Source organism: Gekko japonicus, unplaced genomic scaffold (assembly GCF_001447785.1).
Source record: "Gekko japonicus isolate JY-2015 unplaced genomic scaffold, Gekko_japonicus_V1.1 scaffold3042, whole genome shotgun sequence".
Lineage (NCBI taxonomy): Eukaryota > Metazoa > Chordata > Lepidosauria > Squamata > Gekkonidae > Gekko > Gekko japonicus.
The window spans coordinates 29,359-43,061 of NW_015171594.1; the positions used below are offsets into that span (position 1 = coordinate 29,359).

General features: G+C 41.8%; 2 protein-coding genes across 2 annotated transcripts; one reads left to right on the forward strand and one right to left on the reverse strand.

Annotated features, from left to right (window-relative positions):
* Positions 1 to 2: 2 nt before the first annotated feature.
* On the forward strand, positions 3 to 617 carry LOC107117707 (olfactory receptor 14C36-like; the record flags this gene model as incomplete). Its single annotated transcript, XM_015419865.1, has 1 exon — positions 3 to 617. A coding segment is annotated over one exon (615 nt), but the record flags the coding sequence as incomplete, so codon positions are not given.
* Positions 618 to 10,153: 9,536 nt separating this feature from the next.
* Positions 10,154 to 13,421, reverse strand: LOC107117708 (olfactory receptor 14A16-like). The gene is made up of 2 exons (XM_015419866.1): positions 13,334 to 13,421; positions 10,154 to 11,022 (listed from the first exon to the last, which is right to left on the reverse strand). Exons 1-2 carry the CDS (start codon positions 13,419 to 13,421, stop codon positions 10,154 to 10,156), a joined length of 957 nt encoding a protein of 318 aa, XP_015275352.1.
* Between the last annotated feature and the right edge of the window lie 282 nt (positions 13,422 to 13,703).

Here is a 13,703-nt window from a genome sequence, read left to right on the forward strand (position 1 = left end):
CACATGATCGGTATGTTGCTATCTGCACTCCATTGCAATATGAGACAATCATGCATAAAGGAGCCTGCGTTCAGATGGCAGCCAGTGCATGGATCACTGGTACCCTTTATGCCATACTGCACACCAGTGGCACTTTTGCCATCACCTTTTGCTCCAATAGGATCAATCAGTTCTTTTGTGAAGTTCCACAGGTACTGAAACTCTCATGTTCGGATTTATATCTAATTGAAGTCGGACTTCTTATATTGAGTTGTACCATAGGTGGAGGATGTTTTATCTTTATCCTCATTACCTACATGCAGATTTTTGCAACAGTACTCAGAATGCCTTCTGTGCAGGGTAGGAAAAAAGCCCTCTCCACTTGCCTTCCCCACCTCACTGTGGTGTCTCTGTTTGTTTTCACTTCAGTGTTTGCTTACTCAAGGCCTCCTGCAAACACATCCTCTGATCTCAATATCCTTTTTGCTGTGATCTATGCTATATTACCTCCATTGCTGAATCCCTTCATCTACAGCATGAGAAACAAAGACATCAAGACTGCATTGTCAAAGCTCACGGATTTTGGACATTTTCCTCAAACCAGCTCCAGCCAAATTCTTCTAGGAAAATTGTGTTGAATGTTCTTTTCTGGCCGATTTTCTTTATTGGTTTTGTAATTTGATCTATATGTAATATAATAGACATGATTTATTATTATCATTACTATTATTTTGATTCTGTGAAGTGGAAGCAAAAGGTGGTAGACACTTAGGCCCAATCTGCATTTAACATTTGCTCAGTTGTTTTACCAAACCCACACTGGAACAAAAAAAAGATGCGGTTCAAAACCGCATTCAGCTACCCCGGGCCAACACCATACTGACTGCAGAGTCACTCCCGAATGGCCATAAAACAGCCATAAATCAATGGAGATTGGGCCTAAGGCATGTAGCAGATTGCTGTTATGCCAAACCCACACTGGAACAGAAATTCCCATCTACATTGCATGCCACTTTCCCTTTTATTGAGTGTTACCATTTTATGGCAGAGTCCAGACTGCATGTTGCTTTCACTTTGTTTGATCTCTGGTTTTATGGTGGCTGTCTCCATAGATTTATGGTTGTTTTATGGCCATTCGGGGGTAACTCTGCAGTCAGTATGGTGTTGGCCCAGGATAGTTGAATGTGGTTTTGAAGGGCATCTTTTTCTGTTCCAGTGTGGGTTTGGTAAAACAACTGAGCAAATGCTAAATGCAGATTGGGCCTTAGATGACCTTTTCACTTTCCCATTCTTCCAGCACTCAACTGTGAGGATGGAAAATGTGACAGAGTTAGGGTTCCCACTTGGAACAAACATGATTTGAAACAGCTAACTGCAATTAGAAGGTGGAAGACATTGAGATCACCCTCCAGCTATGATCCCGGAAGGTCTCCTATCTCTAGCCGGAGGCATCTTGCATCACAAGTCCAAGCCAATAATTCTGTCTGTGTCAAAGATCACCACCCCACCAGTCAAAAGTGTTATTCCCTATTTCCCTGTGTTTTGCTCATTTTGCATTCCTCTAGACTAGCTCAAAACAGGGTGGGCAACACATATTGTAAACATCACAGATTCTTGCACCGTTTCATTGTAAACAAACATAGGAAGCTAATATATATTGATTTCTGACAAGAAAAGCTGAATTTAAGTTTGAACGTATGGAACTGATATACTTTGTCTTGTTTCTGCGTTTGTTTGTTTTCCTGATAGTATTAGTATCTGTAAATTTATAAAACAATAAAAACATATCGAATTCTAGATGCAGATTAGGCCTTAGAGGACTTTTTCACTTTCCCATTCTTCCAGCACTCAACTGTGAGGACTGAAAATATGATACTTGGAGTTAGGGTTCCCACTTGGAATAAACATGATTTGAAACAGCTAACTGCAATTAGGAACTGGAGGACATTGAGATCACCCTCCCGCTATGATCCCAGAAGGTCTCCTATCTCCAGCCGGAGGCATCTTGCATCACAAATCCAAGCCAATAATTCTGTCTGTGTCAAAGATCACCACCCCACCAGTCAAAAGTGTTATTCCCTATTTCCCTGTGTTTTGCTCATTTTGCATTCCTCTAGACTAGCTCAAAACAGGGTGGGCAACACATATTGTAAGCATCACAGATTCTTGCACCGTTTCATTGTAAACAAACATAGGAAGCTAATATATATTGATTTCTGACAAGAAAAGCTGAATTTAAGTTTGAACGTATGGAACTGATATACTTTGTCTTGTTTCTGCGTTTGTTTGTTTTCCTGATAGTATTAGTATCTGTAAATTTATAAAACAATAAAAACATATCTAATAAAACATATCTAACAAAAACAAAATCATATCTAATTTTAAAAAATACCTAATTTTGGCCCCGGTCACACGAGCAGGAAACCGCGGGGGGGAAGCGTGGCAGTGTGCAGTTGGGAAGGACGACAGGGAAATCCTTTCCTTTCATCCAGTAAAATCTCTGTGATGCATAGATCTCACAGGGCTCACTGGAGATTGTGGAGATCATGGAGTTCCTGGACAGTCCATTGGAGCCCTGTGCCTTCAGCGCTTGGAGTTGCTGGAAATCTCCAGAGCCCTTACAGAGGGTTCCATTTACCTTAGTTGGAATTTCGAGACTACCAGATGCCTGGGAAGCCCGAGACTGAAACTGACATCAAGCGAGCAGTTGGGGCATGGCAGTGAACTGAGACAGCCCGGAAGAATAGAAGAGTCTTTAAAGAACTGTACAGACATGGAATCAAAAATATTGTATGAGCTCTTTTACAGCAATCCTGGTTATGAGTGTTTTGTTGATATCTATTGATGCTGATGTGGATTAGTTTTATCCCTGCCCTCTAAATTGAATTGTCTATTAGGAGTTGGATTAAATTTATCCCTATTAACTTGCTTAGGTTGGAGTCATTCATATATAATATTTTAAATGAAGTTATATTAATAGAGTCAGAATTGTGTTTAGTGGTGGTTGGGAAGGAAGGGAATAAATGTCATCAGATTAGGAGGTTGTATAGAAATTAGGACCAGTGGGTACTGAAATATATATTGGAAGCAGTTTAAAGTGGGTTCTGTAAATGTAAAAAGGTGGATGTGGATGTGGCTGAACTGTACTAACCATCGTAGAATCCAGGATCCCAGTGATTAGGGGACGTGGGAGATACAGCAATGGGACTAGGTTTTATAAAAGAAGGAGGTGGAGATATGATAGGCTTGGTCCCCTTCCAACCTCCGTCCCATCCTGAGACATGTTGGTAGTGGGGTAGGAATGAAATCGTCTCTCCACCCTGGACATGGGATGAAGATGGCATTGGTTTTCCTCATGGATGATCTCTGCAGACATCTGGATCGAGGCAGGTCAGCTCTGCTGTTGTTACTCAGCCGATCAGCAGCATTTGACATGGTCAACTATTGTTGACAGGTATAAGTCTTCAGTATGTGTGATCATGCCAATCTATTTGACAGGTGTCTGACAGTCTGAAGAACCAGAGCAAACCGGTTCTGACTGGAGCTAAGCTGAGCTATCTCACTGTGACTCAGCAGTAAGCTGATTGGCTGGTCAAGTGTATATAAGTGTATGTGGTCTGTACATTGTATCCCTTCTATTTGTATGAGTATATTGCAGAGCACTTTGACGGAGAGAGCTGTATATATTGGAAATAAATCACTGTATATAGTTAACCACAACAACTGTGTGAGTGTGGTTTACTGCAGTGGGATCTTAGCAGGGTGCAATTTGGATCTTTGGCTTAAAGATGACTCAGTGACGCAGACTTGGTGTGAGGGTCAAGTGTTATGCCAAGAACCAAGAACAAACACACCAACCACCACAGGGGTGCTGGTAGGTAGTCCCACCCCTACAGACTCTGTGGCCCTAGTTAGGGAGAAATTGTGTGACTAGCACCACTTGTAAGCCGCTCAGAGACCCCCTGAGAAAGAGGGTTCGAGCGGGATATAAAGTCTAAAGTTAAATAAATAAACAAATAAATAAATAAATGTCCAGTCTGGGGGCACAGCCAGGGATTACCCTCATGCTCAGGTGGCAGGGGAGACCACCTCAGGGTGTCCACCCTTGTAGGATCCAGAGACCTGTCATCCCAAGGTTTCCAGTGGATCATTGACTGGCAGGCAGGTCAGCTGATGAACTGGATCTGGTACCCCAAGCTCTGCCAAAGCATACTACTGCTGTAACCAATAAAGTTGTGGCCAATTTTATTCCACATTTCTCTGAACACTTTGTGTGCATGTGTATTATTTCAACTGAAGTGTAAACAGGGTTAGTATTTAGTTGGTCATGGAGGGGCTCTTTGCCTTTGGTCCCCACCTCACCTCACCCCTTTCCTTGGTGCTGGGGCTGCAAACATGTACAGCACACTATAAAAGCAGAACTTTGGTGATCAACAAACTTTGCATTCCTGAAGAGTGTTTGGAGCAACATTGACAGCCAGAAGTTTCTCGTGAACAGCCCTAAACCAGATAGACTAATAAGAATTTTCTTGTAAGTGTGCCAAAAAGTGTTATTTAATAATATGGAATGTTTACTATGATTTGTAATTTAGTTAATAACAAAATAGAACCTCTTACACAATGGCATATAATTGATATGGTTTATAGAATAAAGGGGTTGGAAGTTAATTCATCCATTTTAACTTTAGCAGTGGGTGTAATGAGGAGGGAGGGGGAATGCCCCCCCACAAGTCCTCTCACAGTAGGAGGGAAGGCTGAGATCCTTCCCGCCAACCTTATTGGCCCCAGGAATGAGAAGGCAGCTCCTTTTGGTTTTCTTTTTTAGGTGAAGCTTCTTTTTCTGAAGAATAAAGTGAATTGGAAGTACATAATAGTAAACAGCAAATTGAAGAAAGTCCAATGTAAGTTAGTATGTAGAAGAAGAGGAGGAGGAGGAGATTGGATTTATACCCCGCCCTTCACTACCCAAAGGTGTCTCAGAGCGGCTTACAAACTCCTTTTCCTTCCCCTCCCCACAACAGACACCCTGTGAGGTAGATGGGGCTGAGAGAACTCTTGACAGAAACTGCTCTTTTTCAAGAACAGCTGTGCCAGAGTGATGGCTTGCCCAAGGTCATCCAGCCAGGAGCAAGTGGAGGAGTGGGGAATCAAACCCGGTTCTCCCAGATTAGAGTCTGCACACTTAACCACTACACCAAACTGTAGATATATGTATAGTAACTAATGTGACATAGGAAAAGAACTTAGGATAATAGGATTCAGAATAGGAAGTAATTCTTTGTTAGTAATTAGGTACAACAGGAGTTAATCGATTAGTTTGAGAACACTTTCTATTGATAAATAAGTTTGGGTGAATGACATAATAGATTGTTAGAAATAAGATTAATATTCTGTGTTATTGTTCACTACAGAAATGAATAAATTGTGAATTAAAAAATTGTTGTTGTTCAGTTGCACAGTCGAGTCTGACTCTTCGCAACCCCATGGACCACATCATGCCAGGCCCTCCGTCGTCCTCTGGAGTTTGCTTAATTTCATGTTTGTTGCCTCGATAACATTGTATAACCATCTCATCCTTTGCTGTCCCCTTCTTCTTTGACCTTCAATCTTTCCCAGCATCAGGGTCTTCTCCAGTGAGTGCTCCCTTCTCATTTGGTGGCCAAAGTATTTCAGCTTCAGCTTCAGTATCTGGCCTTCCAGGGAAAAGTCAGGGTTGATTTCTTTTGGGATTGACTGATTTGATCTCATTGCAGTTAAAAAAAATAACTACCAGCAAAAAAAAAAGTGTGCCAACTTGCAACTTGATTGTATCCTGATAAATAGCCTGAGGGCTTGCAACCAAGCCCTTGCCTCAAGAGAAGGTAGACCTGATTCAGTCATGGCAGCTACATAGCATGGAATACATAACAGTATCTAAAAAAACACACCCCAAACTGAAGCATGGCATAAGTATTAACATAACACATTAAGCAGCACAGTGACCTCAGCAGGGTACAATGTCATGGAGTTCACCCTCCAACGCATCCATTTCCTCCAGGGGAACTGATGTTTCTAGTCTGAAGATGAGCTGTAATTCTGGTGGATCCCCAGGTCCCACTTGGAGGCTGGCATCCCTACTAGTGGCTTAATTCAGGATTTTAAAAAAGCCATTTGCTCAACTGTTTGATTTCCCCCTCCCTTTATCAGTATGACAATTTCTCCCTCCCTCATAGGTTTTCCCATTTTCTTCTTTTTAGCTGAGTAGCCCCTTTTTCCTTTTTCTTTTTTCCCTCTGGCTGTCCTACCCAGTAGCCTAGGGAACTGAGGGGAGAGACTAAAATCCTTCTTTTTGTCCTGGTTTGATCATGGCCCACAAAACACTGATGGTAGTTCAAAAATAACAAACTGTTTTATTTTGCTTTGAGGGGAAATGGTTAGGTAGAAATACAGGTATAGGACTTATGAGATGAACAGGCAACAGGAATGAGGTAACTGTATAAAAATAAACAATAGATAGTTTGTCACCAATAAACAAATAACATCTCTGTTATTTAGACAGAAAAAAGTTTGAGTTCAGTGGCACCTTTAAGACCAACAAAGTTTTATTCAAGATTAAAGTTTTCATGTGCATGCACACTTTTTCATTGAAACAAGACATCCTCAACCACTGGGGTGGGGTGGGGGGTTGCCAGGAAGGGCTAGTTATTTATTTAAAACTTGAGGAAAGAGATTTCTTGGCAGTTTTTCTTACATAAACCAGCATAAGCTTGGCAGTATCCTGTTTTGATTGAGAGGGTGGGAATTATGGAAGGAGACAAAAGCTTGCAAGAGGGAAATAACTAGCAAGATGGGCTACCAGGATTTACAGGGACCTTTCCCTTAGAGAACACACAAATAACCAGTCCAAGGTAAAAATAGAAATGGATTACTTTGATAGGAAACAAGAATACTAGCTTACAGAAAGTATACAAGAAACTACACACAACCAAGACTAATTAAGAAATAAAGGAAACTGGGATGATTTTAGCTACCTGTCCAGAAGAAGCAAGGTTCAGGAGAAGAGCAAGATGTCCAGCAAACTGGGTGTGCACTTCAAAGCCAGGAAAACACACAGACTGAGATCTGAGTGCTATTTTTATAGCAAAAATGTGTCCTGGGGCAGTCTGACCTTCGTGCCTCAAAATGATACCAAAAATGGCTTCCCCGGGATAGACAAAGACCTGGAAAACATCTGACAGTTAGCATGAGAGTTGATGTCCAATGTAAACTAAAGTGTTGATGTGCTTCTTATAGATTAGCTAGAGGTTTCTGTGAATGGCTGAATAGCGTTTCCAGGAATGGGAGATGGCTGGGAAGATTTTCTTATGTAAAACAGAGTTTGAGGTGAAATTCTGATTTCTTCCTCCAGTGATTTGGAGTGTTAATAGACTTCGGCTTGACGGTTGCCAGTCAGGAGGAGTGTGTGTATCAGTCTGAGGGAAACAGACAAGTTCACTTGGAAGTTAAGGGATACAACTCCTTGCCTTTACTGTGTACCAGCACATTTGAGGAAAATTTCAGAAAACAGAACTTAAAGCCTAAGTGTCAACCTTAGTTAAATTCTGTTTATTCACAGTCTCCAGAACTGGGGTTTAGGTTTGACAGAAAAGACTGGAAAGGAGGTTGAAAACTGCCAGTCTAACCAAACAGAAAAGGATTATTGCTCCTAGAAAGAGGAGGATATTTCTTACCCAGTTATTCAGGGAGTTCAACTTAGAAGGGACCCCTGGTTTGTGTGAAAAGGGACATGGTCTTAGACTCCTCAAGAGTATAAAAGGGAAAGTTATAAGCCCACAAGGGAAGTATTTAAATACAGGAAGAAAGTACTAACTTCCAGGAAACTAAAATAGTTTTATGAAACTTTATTAAGATACATTGCTGCTGAAAAAAATCTCCAAAACTAACAAACTTCTCACAGTTAAGAATTGAGTCTCTAGGAATATAAGCTTCAACTATACTCTGTTGCCTGTTCAAAATATTATAATTTGTATAAACAACCAAATTTACCTCATTTTCTTGTCCCCTGCCCTATTCCTAAGTCAACTGTCCCTGTTCAATAAAATCAACCTTTCTGTTTGAACTTTACTTTGAGACAAGTGCTATTTCAAAAAGGGATTTATAAGAGGGCTCCTATTGAGTTATAAAAAAAAATCTCTGGCCTGGGCAAAAACCAACTAACTTCTCTATCACAGGGTGGGACATGCAGAAAGTTATAATTCTGTAGTTCAAATAAGCTGAGAGGCTGCTCAGTCAGAGTAGGGGAACAATATTTTGGCAGGAAAACCTGCCTCACAGAGAAGAAGCAAGGGTCCATCATACATGCGCTGAGTAATTCTTGTGTCACATTGAACACAGACAGCCAAACATGTGATTGAAACTGCATATTCAGTCTATTGTCATTTAAGTGAAAGTGAATTGACTATGCTTAAAAAACAGATGTAGATGAAGGATCAATGTGTTCAAGGTAACACATGAAGAGGGCTGTAAACAGTGGGGAAAAGAGTGAGGGAGAGGCATGATGAAGAATTTAAATTAAATTAAATTGCCAACCCATAAACGTAAGCCCAACCATGGTGACATTCCTGGATGACTGCACAGTGTGTGCATGTGTGTCACTGTTCCAAAATCAGTGTAGTAGTTCCCCAAATCACTTCAGAGTACGGTTGCCAGGTCTGGACTGGAAAATACCTGGATACATTGGAGGTGGATCCAGGAGAGGGTGGGGTTTGGGGACGGGAGGGGCCTCAGCAGTGTATGATGCCATAGAGTCCACCCTTCAAAGCAGCCATTTTCTCCAGGGGTGCTGATCTCTGTCAGCTGGAGATCAGTTGTAAAAGTGGGAGATCTCCAGGCCCCACCTGGAGGCTGGTAACCCTAATTCAGAGAGCATTCTTGGTCTTGAAAAGCAGTCTTGGCAGAAGTAGTGGCTTTTCCGCTGAGCCTCCACTCCTCCAGCACATACACACCATTCTGACTCCAGAAGTGTTGGAGGTGAGAGATGGAGGGGGGGGGAACTGCATTGATTTATATGTCTTAATAGCTTAAATATTCATTTCTTTATTTATTTACTATTTATTCACTTCATTTATACCCCACTTCTCTCCCACATGGGATCCAGTGTAACTTACAAACCTCTCCCCTTCTTTACTTTATTCTCACATCTCTGTATGGTAGATTTGGCTGAAAGTGTGTGACTGGTCCATGGTCACCCAACAAGCTTCATGGCAGAATGAGGATTCAAATCTGGGCCTCCCAGATCCTAGTCCAACACTCTAACCACACCACACTGGCTCTCTCCTTCATTTTAATCTCGGGTTGCTCCTTAATGGGAACCCAAAGTAGCTCTTTACACATTTTATCCTCACAACAACCCAGTATGGTAGGAGTAAAAGCAATTAGTTGGATGGAACAGAGGAGGTGGAGTAAGCATAGCCTTTATTTATTTATTTTTTGCCTTAGGTCTGAGCACCTGCCTTCCAGAGGAAGAGCACAGAGGAGAAAGGCCCTTGCCAGCCTCAGGGCACTCTGCTTCACTTGCCCACTTGCTGAAGCCCTGCCCCCCACTTCCTTCTCCCAGCAGCCTTAAACAATCTCTCTTCTTCTCTTGCCAGAGGAAGGGAGGAGACATCAACAAACCTCTACAGCAGGACAGAAGACCTGCTAGGCTTTGCCACAGAACAGGAGTGAGGAAGGCGACCTTTCATCTTTTTCACAGTACCCGCAACAAGTTCTTCTTCTCTGTCATCTGCTGTCTTCGCTTGTGTGTCTGAGAAGTGTGGCCTTCCTTTCTCCTGTTCTGCTGCAGAGCCTAATGTAGGGTTGCCAAGTCAAGCGCGTGCGCCGCCCGCACATCGACGGAAGTTACGTGCGACGTCACTCAAGTTGGGGGCGTGGCCCAGATCGTTGGGGGGAAACCATATGGATGATCTGGGCCACGCCCCCAACGTGAGCAACGTGGCTGCATCACCTCTGGTGACGCAGCCTTGGGGGGCGGAGTTCCCCCCGGGGCCCGATTCTGCCGCGGCGGAAATCGGGCCTTCAAAGCAGCCCTAGCCTAGTGTGTCTTCTGTCCTGCTGTAGAAGCTGGTGGATGTACGCTCTCTACCTTTCTCAGTGAACTTTTGGCTATGAAAATTATTATTTTTTCTTTGAGAAATTACTCCTGGGAACTAGATTGATAAGGGGGAAACCTTGCTTTTCTTCCTGAAAAAATGCCACACTGCAACATTTTCCATAGAGCAGCTTTGATGGCCCTGTTCCTCATTGTATAGATGATTGGATTCATCAGTGGAGGTACCACAGAATATAGTACAGCAACCACCAGGTCCAGATCTGAAGGGGATTGTGAGTTGGGCTTCAGGTAGGCAAAGCTTCCAGTGCTGCTAAACAAGGAGACCACTATAAGGTGGGGTACACATGTTGAAAAAGCTTTGTTCCTTCCCTGTGTGGTGGGGATTCTGAGCACTGACCTGAAAATATGCACGTATGAAACAATTATGACACCAAAACAGGAGAAGGCTATAAATGCACTGAAAACAACCACTCCAAATTCAATGAGGTACAAATTGTCACAAGATACTTTCAGTAGCTGTGGGATCTCACAGAAGAACTGGTTGATGACATTGGAGCAGAATGCAATGGCAAAAGTGCTACTGGTGTGTAAACCTGAGTAAAGAAGACCAGCAACCCATGCGCTAGCTGCAATCTTGATACAGACTTTTCTATCTATGACTGTCTCATAGTGTAGTGGGTCACAGATGGCAACATATCTATCATAGGCCATGCCTGTGAGGAGGAAAAAGTCAGATGCCAAGAAAAAGAACAAGAAATACACTTGTGCTACACATCCAGAATATGAAATTTCCCAGGTATTCAAGAGGGAATTGATCATGGCATTTGGGATGGTGACAGATATGGCTCCCAGATCAATGACAGATAAATTCACCAAGAAAAAGTACATGGGAGTATGTAGCTGCTGGTCCAGGGACACAGCTGAAATGATGATAAAGTGGAAGCAGGCAAGCACTCACACTGTGCGTGTCACCAAAGCAGCACCAGTTCAACAACAGACTCTCTGAACCATCTAATGTTCCTTGTTCCTTGCAGGATGCAAAACTCCAACTCGTATCTCATTCACGGACTTTTCCTGGTTTGCTGTGGAGGCAAAGATGAAAGCTTGAATCAGATTTTATTAATGAAGGGAATTGTCTCACTGGGTTGGATCCAGCCTTTCCCCCCTCAGTTTCACCCAATTCTCCTCTTTACTATAGTCTGGGTTCCATATAGATTTTGTACATGAAGATCCCATGATCCCCACCATACCTTTTTGGATGGTCAAAGTGGACCCCACCATCCTTTCTCCCCAACAAAAAAGGTGGCTGGATCCAACACATTAATTGTTATCCCAGTTATGTTTATACTTTTTGAAACTTGCAAATAGCTATGATATGCATAGATATTCTAGAATGGAGTTCTCTGTATATTTTAGTGCTCTGGAAACCTCTTGAAGCATTGAGAGACCATAAGTGATAGAAACTGATTACTGGAATATTGTGGCAATTTCTCTTGTATATGACAAACAATGACAACCTTTCAGTGTGGTTGCAAAGCCACGGTAAAAGATGGAAGCCATTGTCCTACCCTATGTGTACATGGGTGTGTGATTTACATGAAACTGTCCAGAGTGTTTTTCTCTCCTGAAAAATGTTTTTACTGATAAACTAGTAAAGGGATTTCCCCCAGTCCAGCCAACGTCAAATTTCTCTGAGCTTTCAGAGTGGTACATTAAAATGAAGTGAATTGTGCTTGGTATCATTTCATTTTAACTAAAAGGCAGAAAGGGAGCAAAAAGAAAAAGGTTGTTCACAAACAGAGAGAAATACATGGGGCTGAAGGCGACCATTTTTCTGTTGGCAAATCTGATATCAGAATACATATGATAATTGTTTGTGGTCCTTTGTTCTTGTGTACTATTGCTTGCACTGGAGAACAGCTTTTTCATGTTTCCCAAGAAATCACAGTTTGTCATTTTATCCAGTTTGGACATAATGAGAAAGTATTGGTTTTTTATGTTTACAGGATTCCGTAAAAGGACTATAGACAGGCAAAGAAAGTGCCTCCTTTATTTCTGTGTTACCTGGATCTAACCCACTGACAAGGTACTGCAGTTTTGTTTGCTTCCGAAGGTTAAAGCAGATTGAGATCAATAAGGCTATCTGGAAACCAGACATGCTATTCATATGTGGGCTCAAAATCAATGGACTTACTCACTGATTAACTAATACAAATTGTTAAAGCAATAAAGGTCTCTAATATCCATCCGGGATCAAAAGTGCTTTCTCTTACTTAAAATATTACCTGCTTATAAAATTAGTATTGGGGTTTGAATACAACACATGCAGGTATCTGCCTTGACACACTCTTCACTTCCTTGTCTTTGAAAGTGAGTTGCTGAAAATGAAATGGCTGATTGATATAAATCACTCTGTGAAAACAGAATGTATATTTGTGAGGACTGGAGAATAGTCTGCTAATAAACAGTGGGAAAGCCACGCCAACTGCGTGGACATATATAAGAGTATGTCAGTAAGGAATGAGGGAAATGATAGGGATACATATAAGTATTGGTTTTTTTGCATACATTCAAGTATTATGTCTCCATAATGTCTCCATCACACTGAGGGATGCACACAAGTGAGGTTACCACATGTTGCCAAACACAATTCTTCATACCATGTTAACAGAAAAGCTGGGGAACCATGGTCACTGGTGCAGAAAATGAAAGACTGTTTCTATGGAAATACCATGGTAACATAATGGTTTGCACAGTGTGGAATAAAATACTGAGAGATAAAATGGTGGTTGGATCCCATCAGCTTTTCCACTTGTGAAAAGGGGAGCAGAGGTCTTATTTGACCACCCAAAAACACTATGATGGGGATCATGGCACATGACAAATGCCACATGGCTCAGAGGCCGTAGGAAGCAGAAGAATTGGGCAGGATTCTGCCCAGTTGACTACATGATGCTAAAGGCAGGCATGAAGCCTCACTCAGACAGTCCAAACAGCATTTCTCCTTCATGGCTACTTTTCAGCATTTAGGAAGCATATTTCACATGTTCCAACTGTTTCCATGCATGACTTTAGTAATGATCACAAGAACTTTATAAATTAGGCTTAAAGGGTAGATAAGAAGGAAGGATGCTTACCCTGAGAGAAGCGTAGTAGACATTGTCTTTATCACCTTGCAATTTCATACACTAGACTTTTCAGAGAAGATAGATATTGGATGACAATGGAAAAGGGTAGATAAGGAGATAAGTGACAGAGTTTTACCTTTCATGGAGGCACTTTCAGTCTTTCTCGTCTTCTTTTCACAAAGGTATACCCAAAAGCTGACAGTGGATTTCATGTCCATCCACATCTTCTTTTTTCTTTGAAATCACAGTAAATGTATACTTTGTGAGAATGGAGTTTTATATATATATTTGTTCTGCACTGTTCTTGGGGATGTTCACCACATGTCCCAGAAGAAATCAGTAGCAGAGGTCCCAAGAGACGTTATTCCTATCTGAAGACTGCAATGACTTCCTGATTAAAAAAAAAATATCACTGAATTATGTGCCTGTGGGGGTGAGCCTCCAATTCAAAGCATGGATGACCATCTACAACCAGAAATGTAACTTATGATGTCTCCATTAAAATA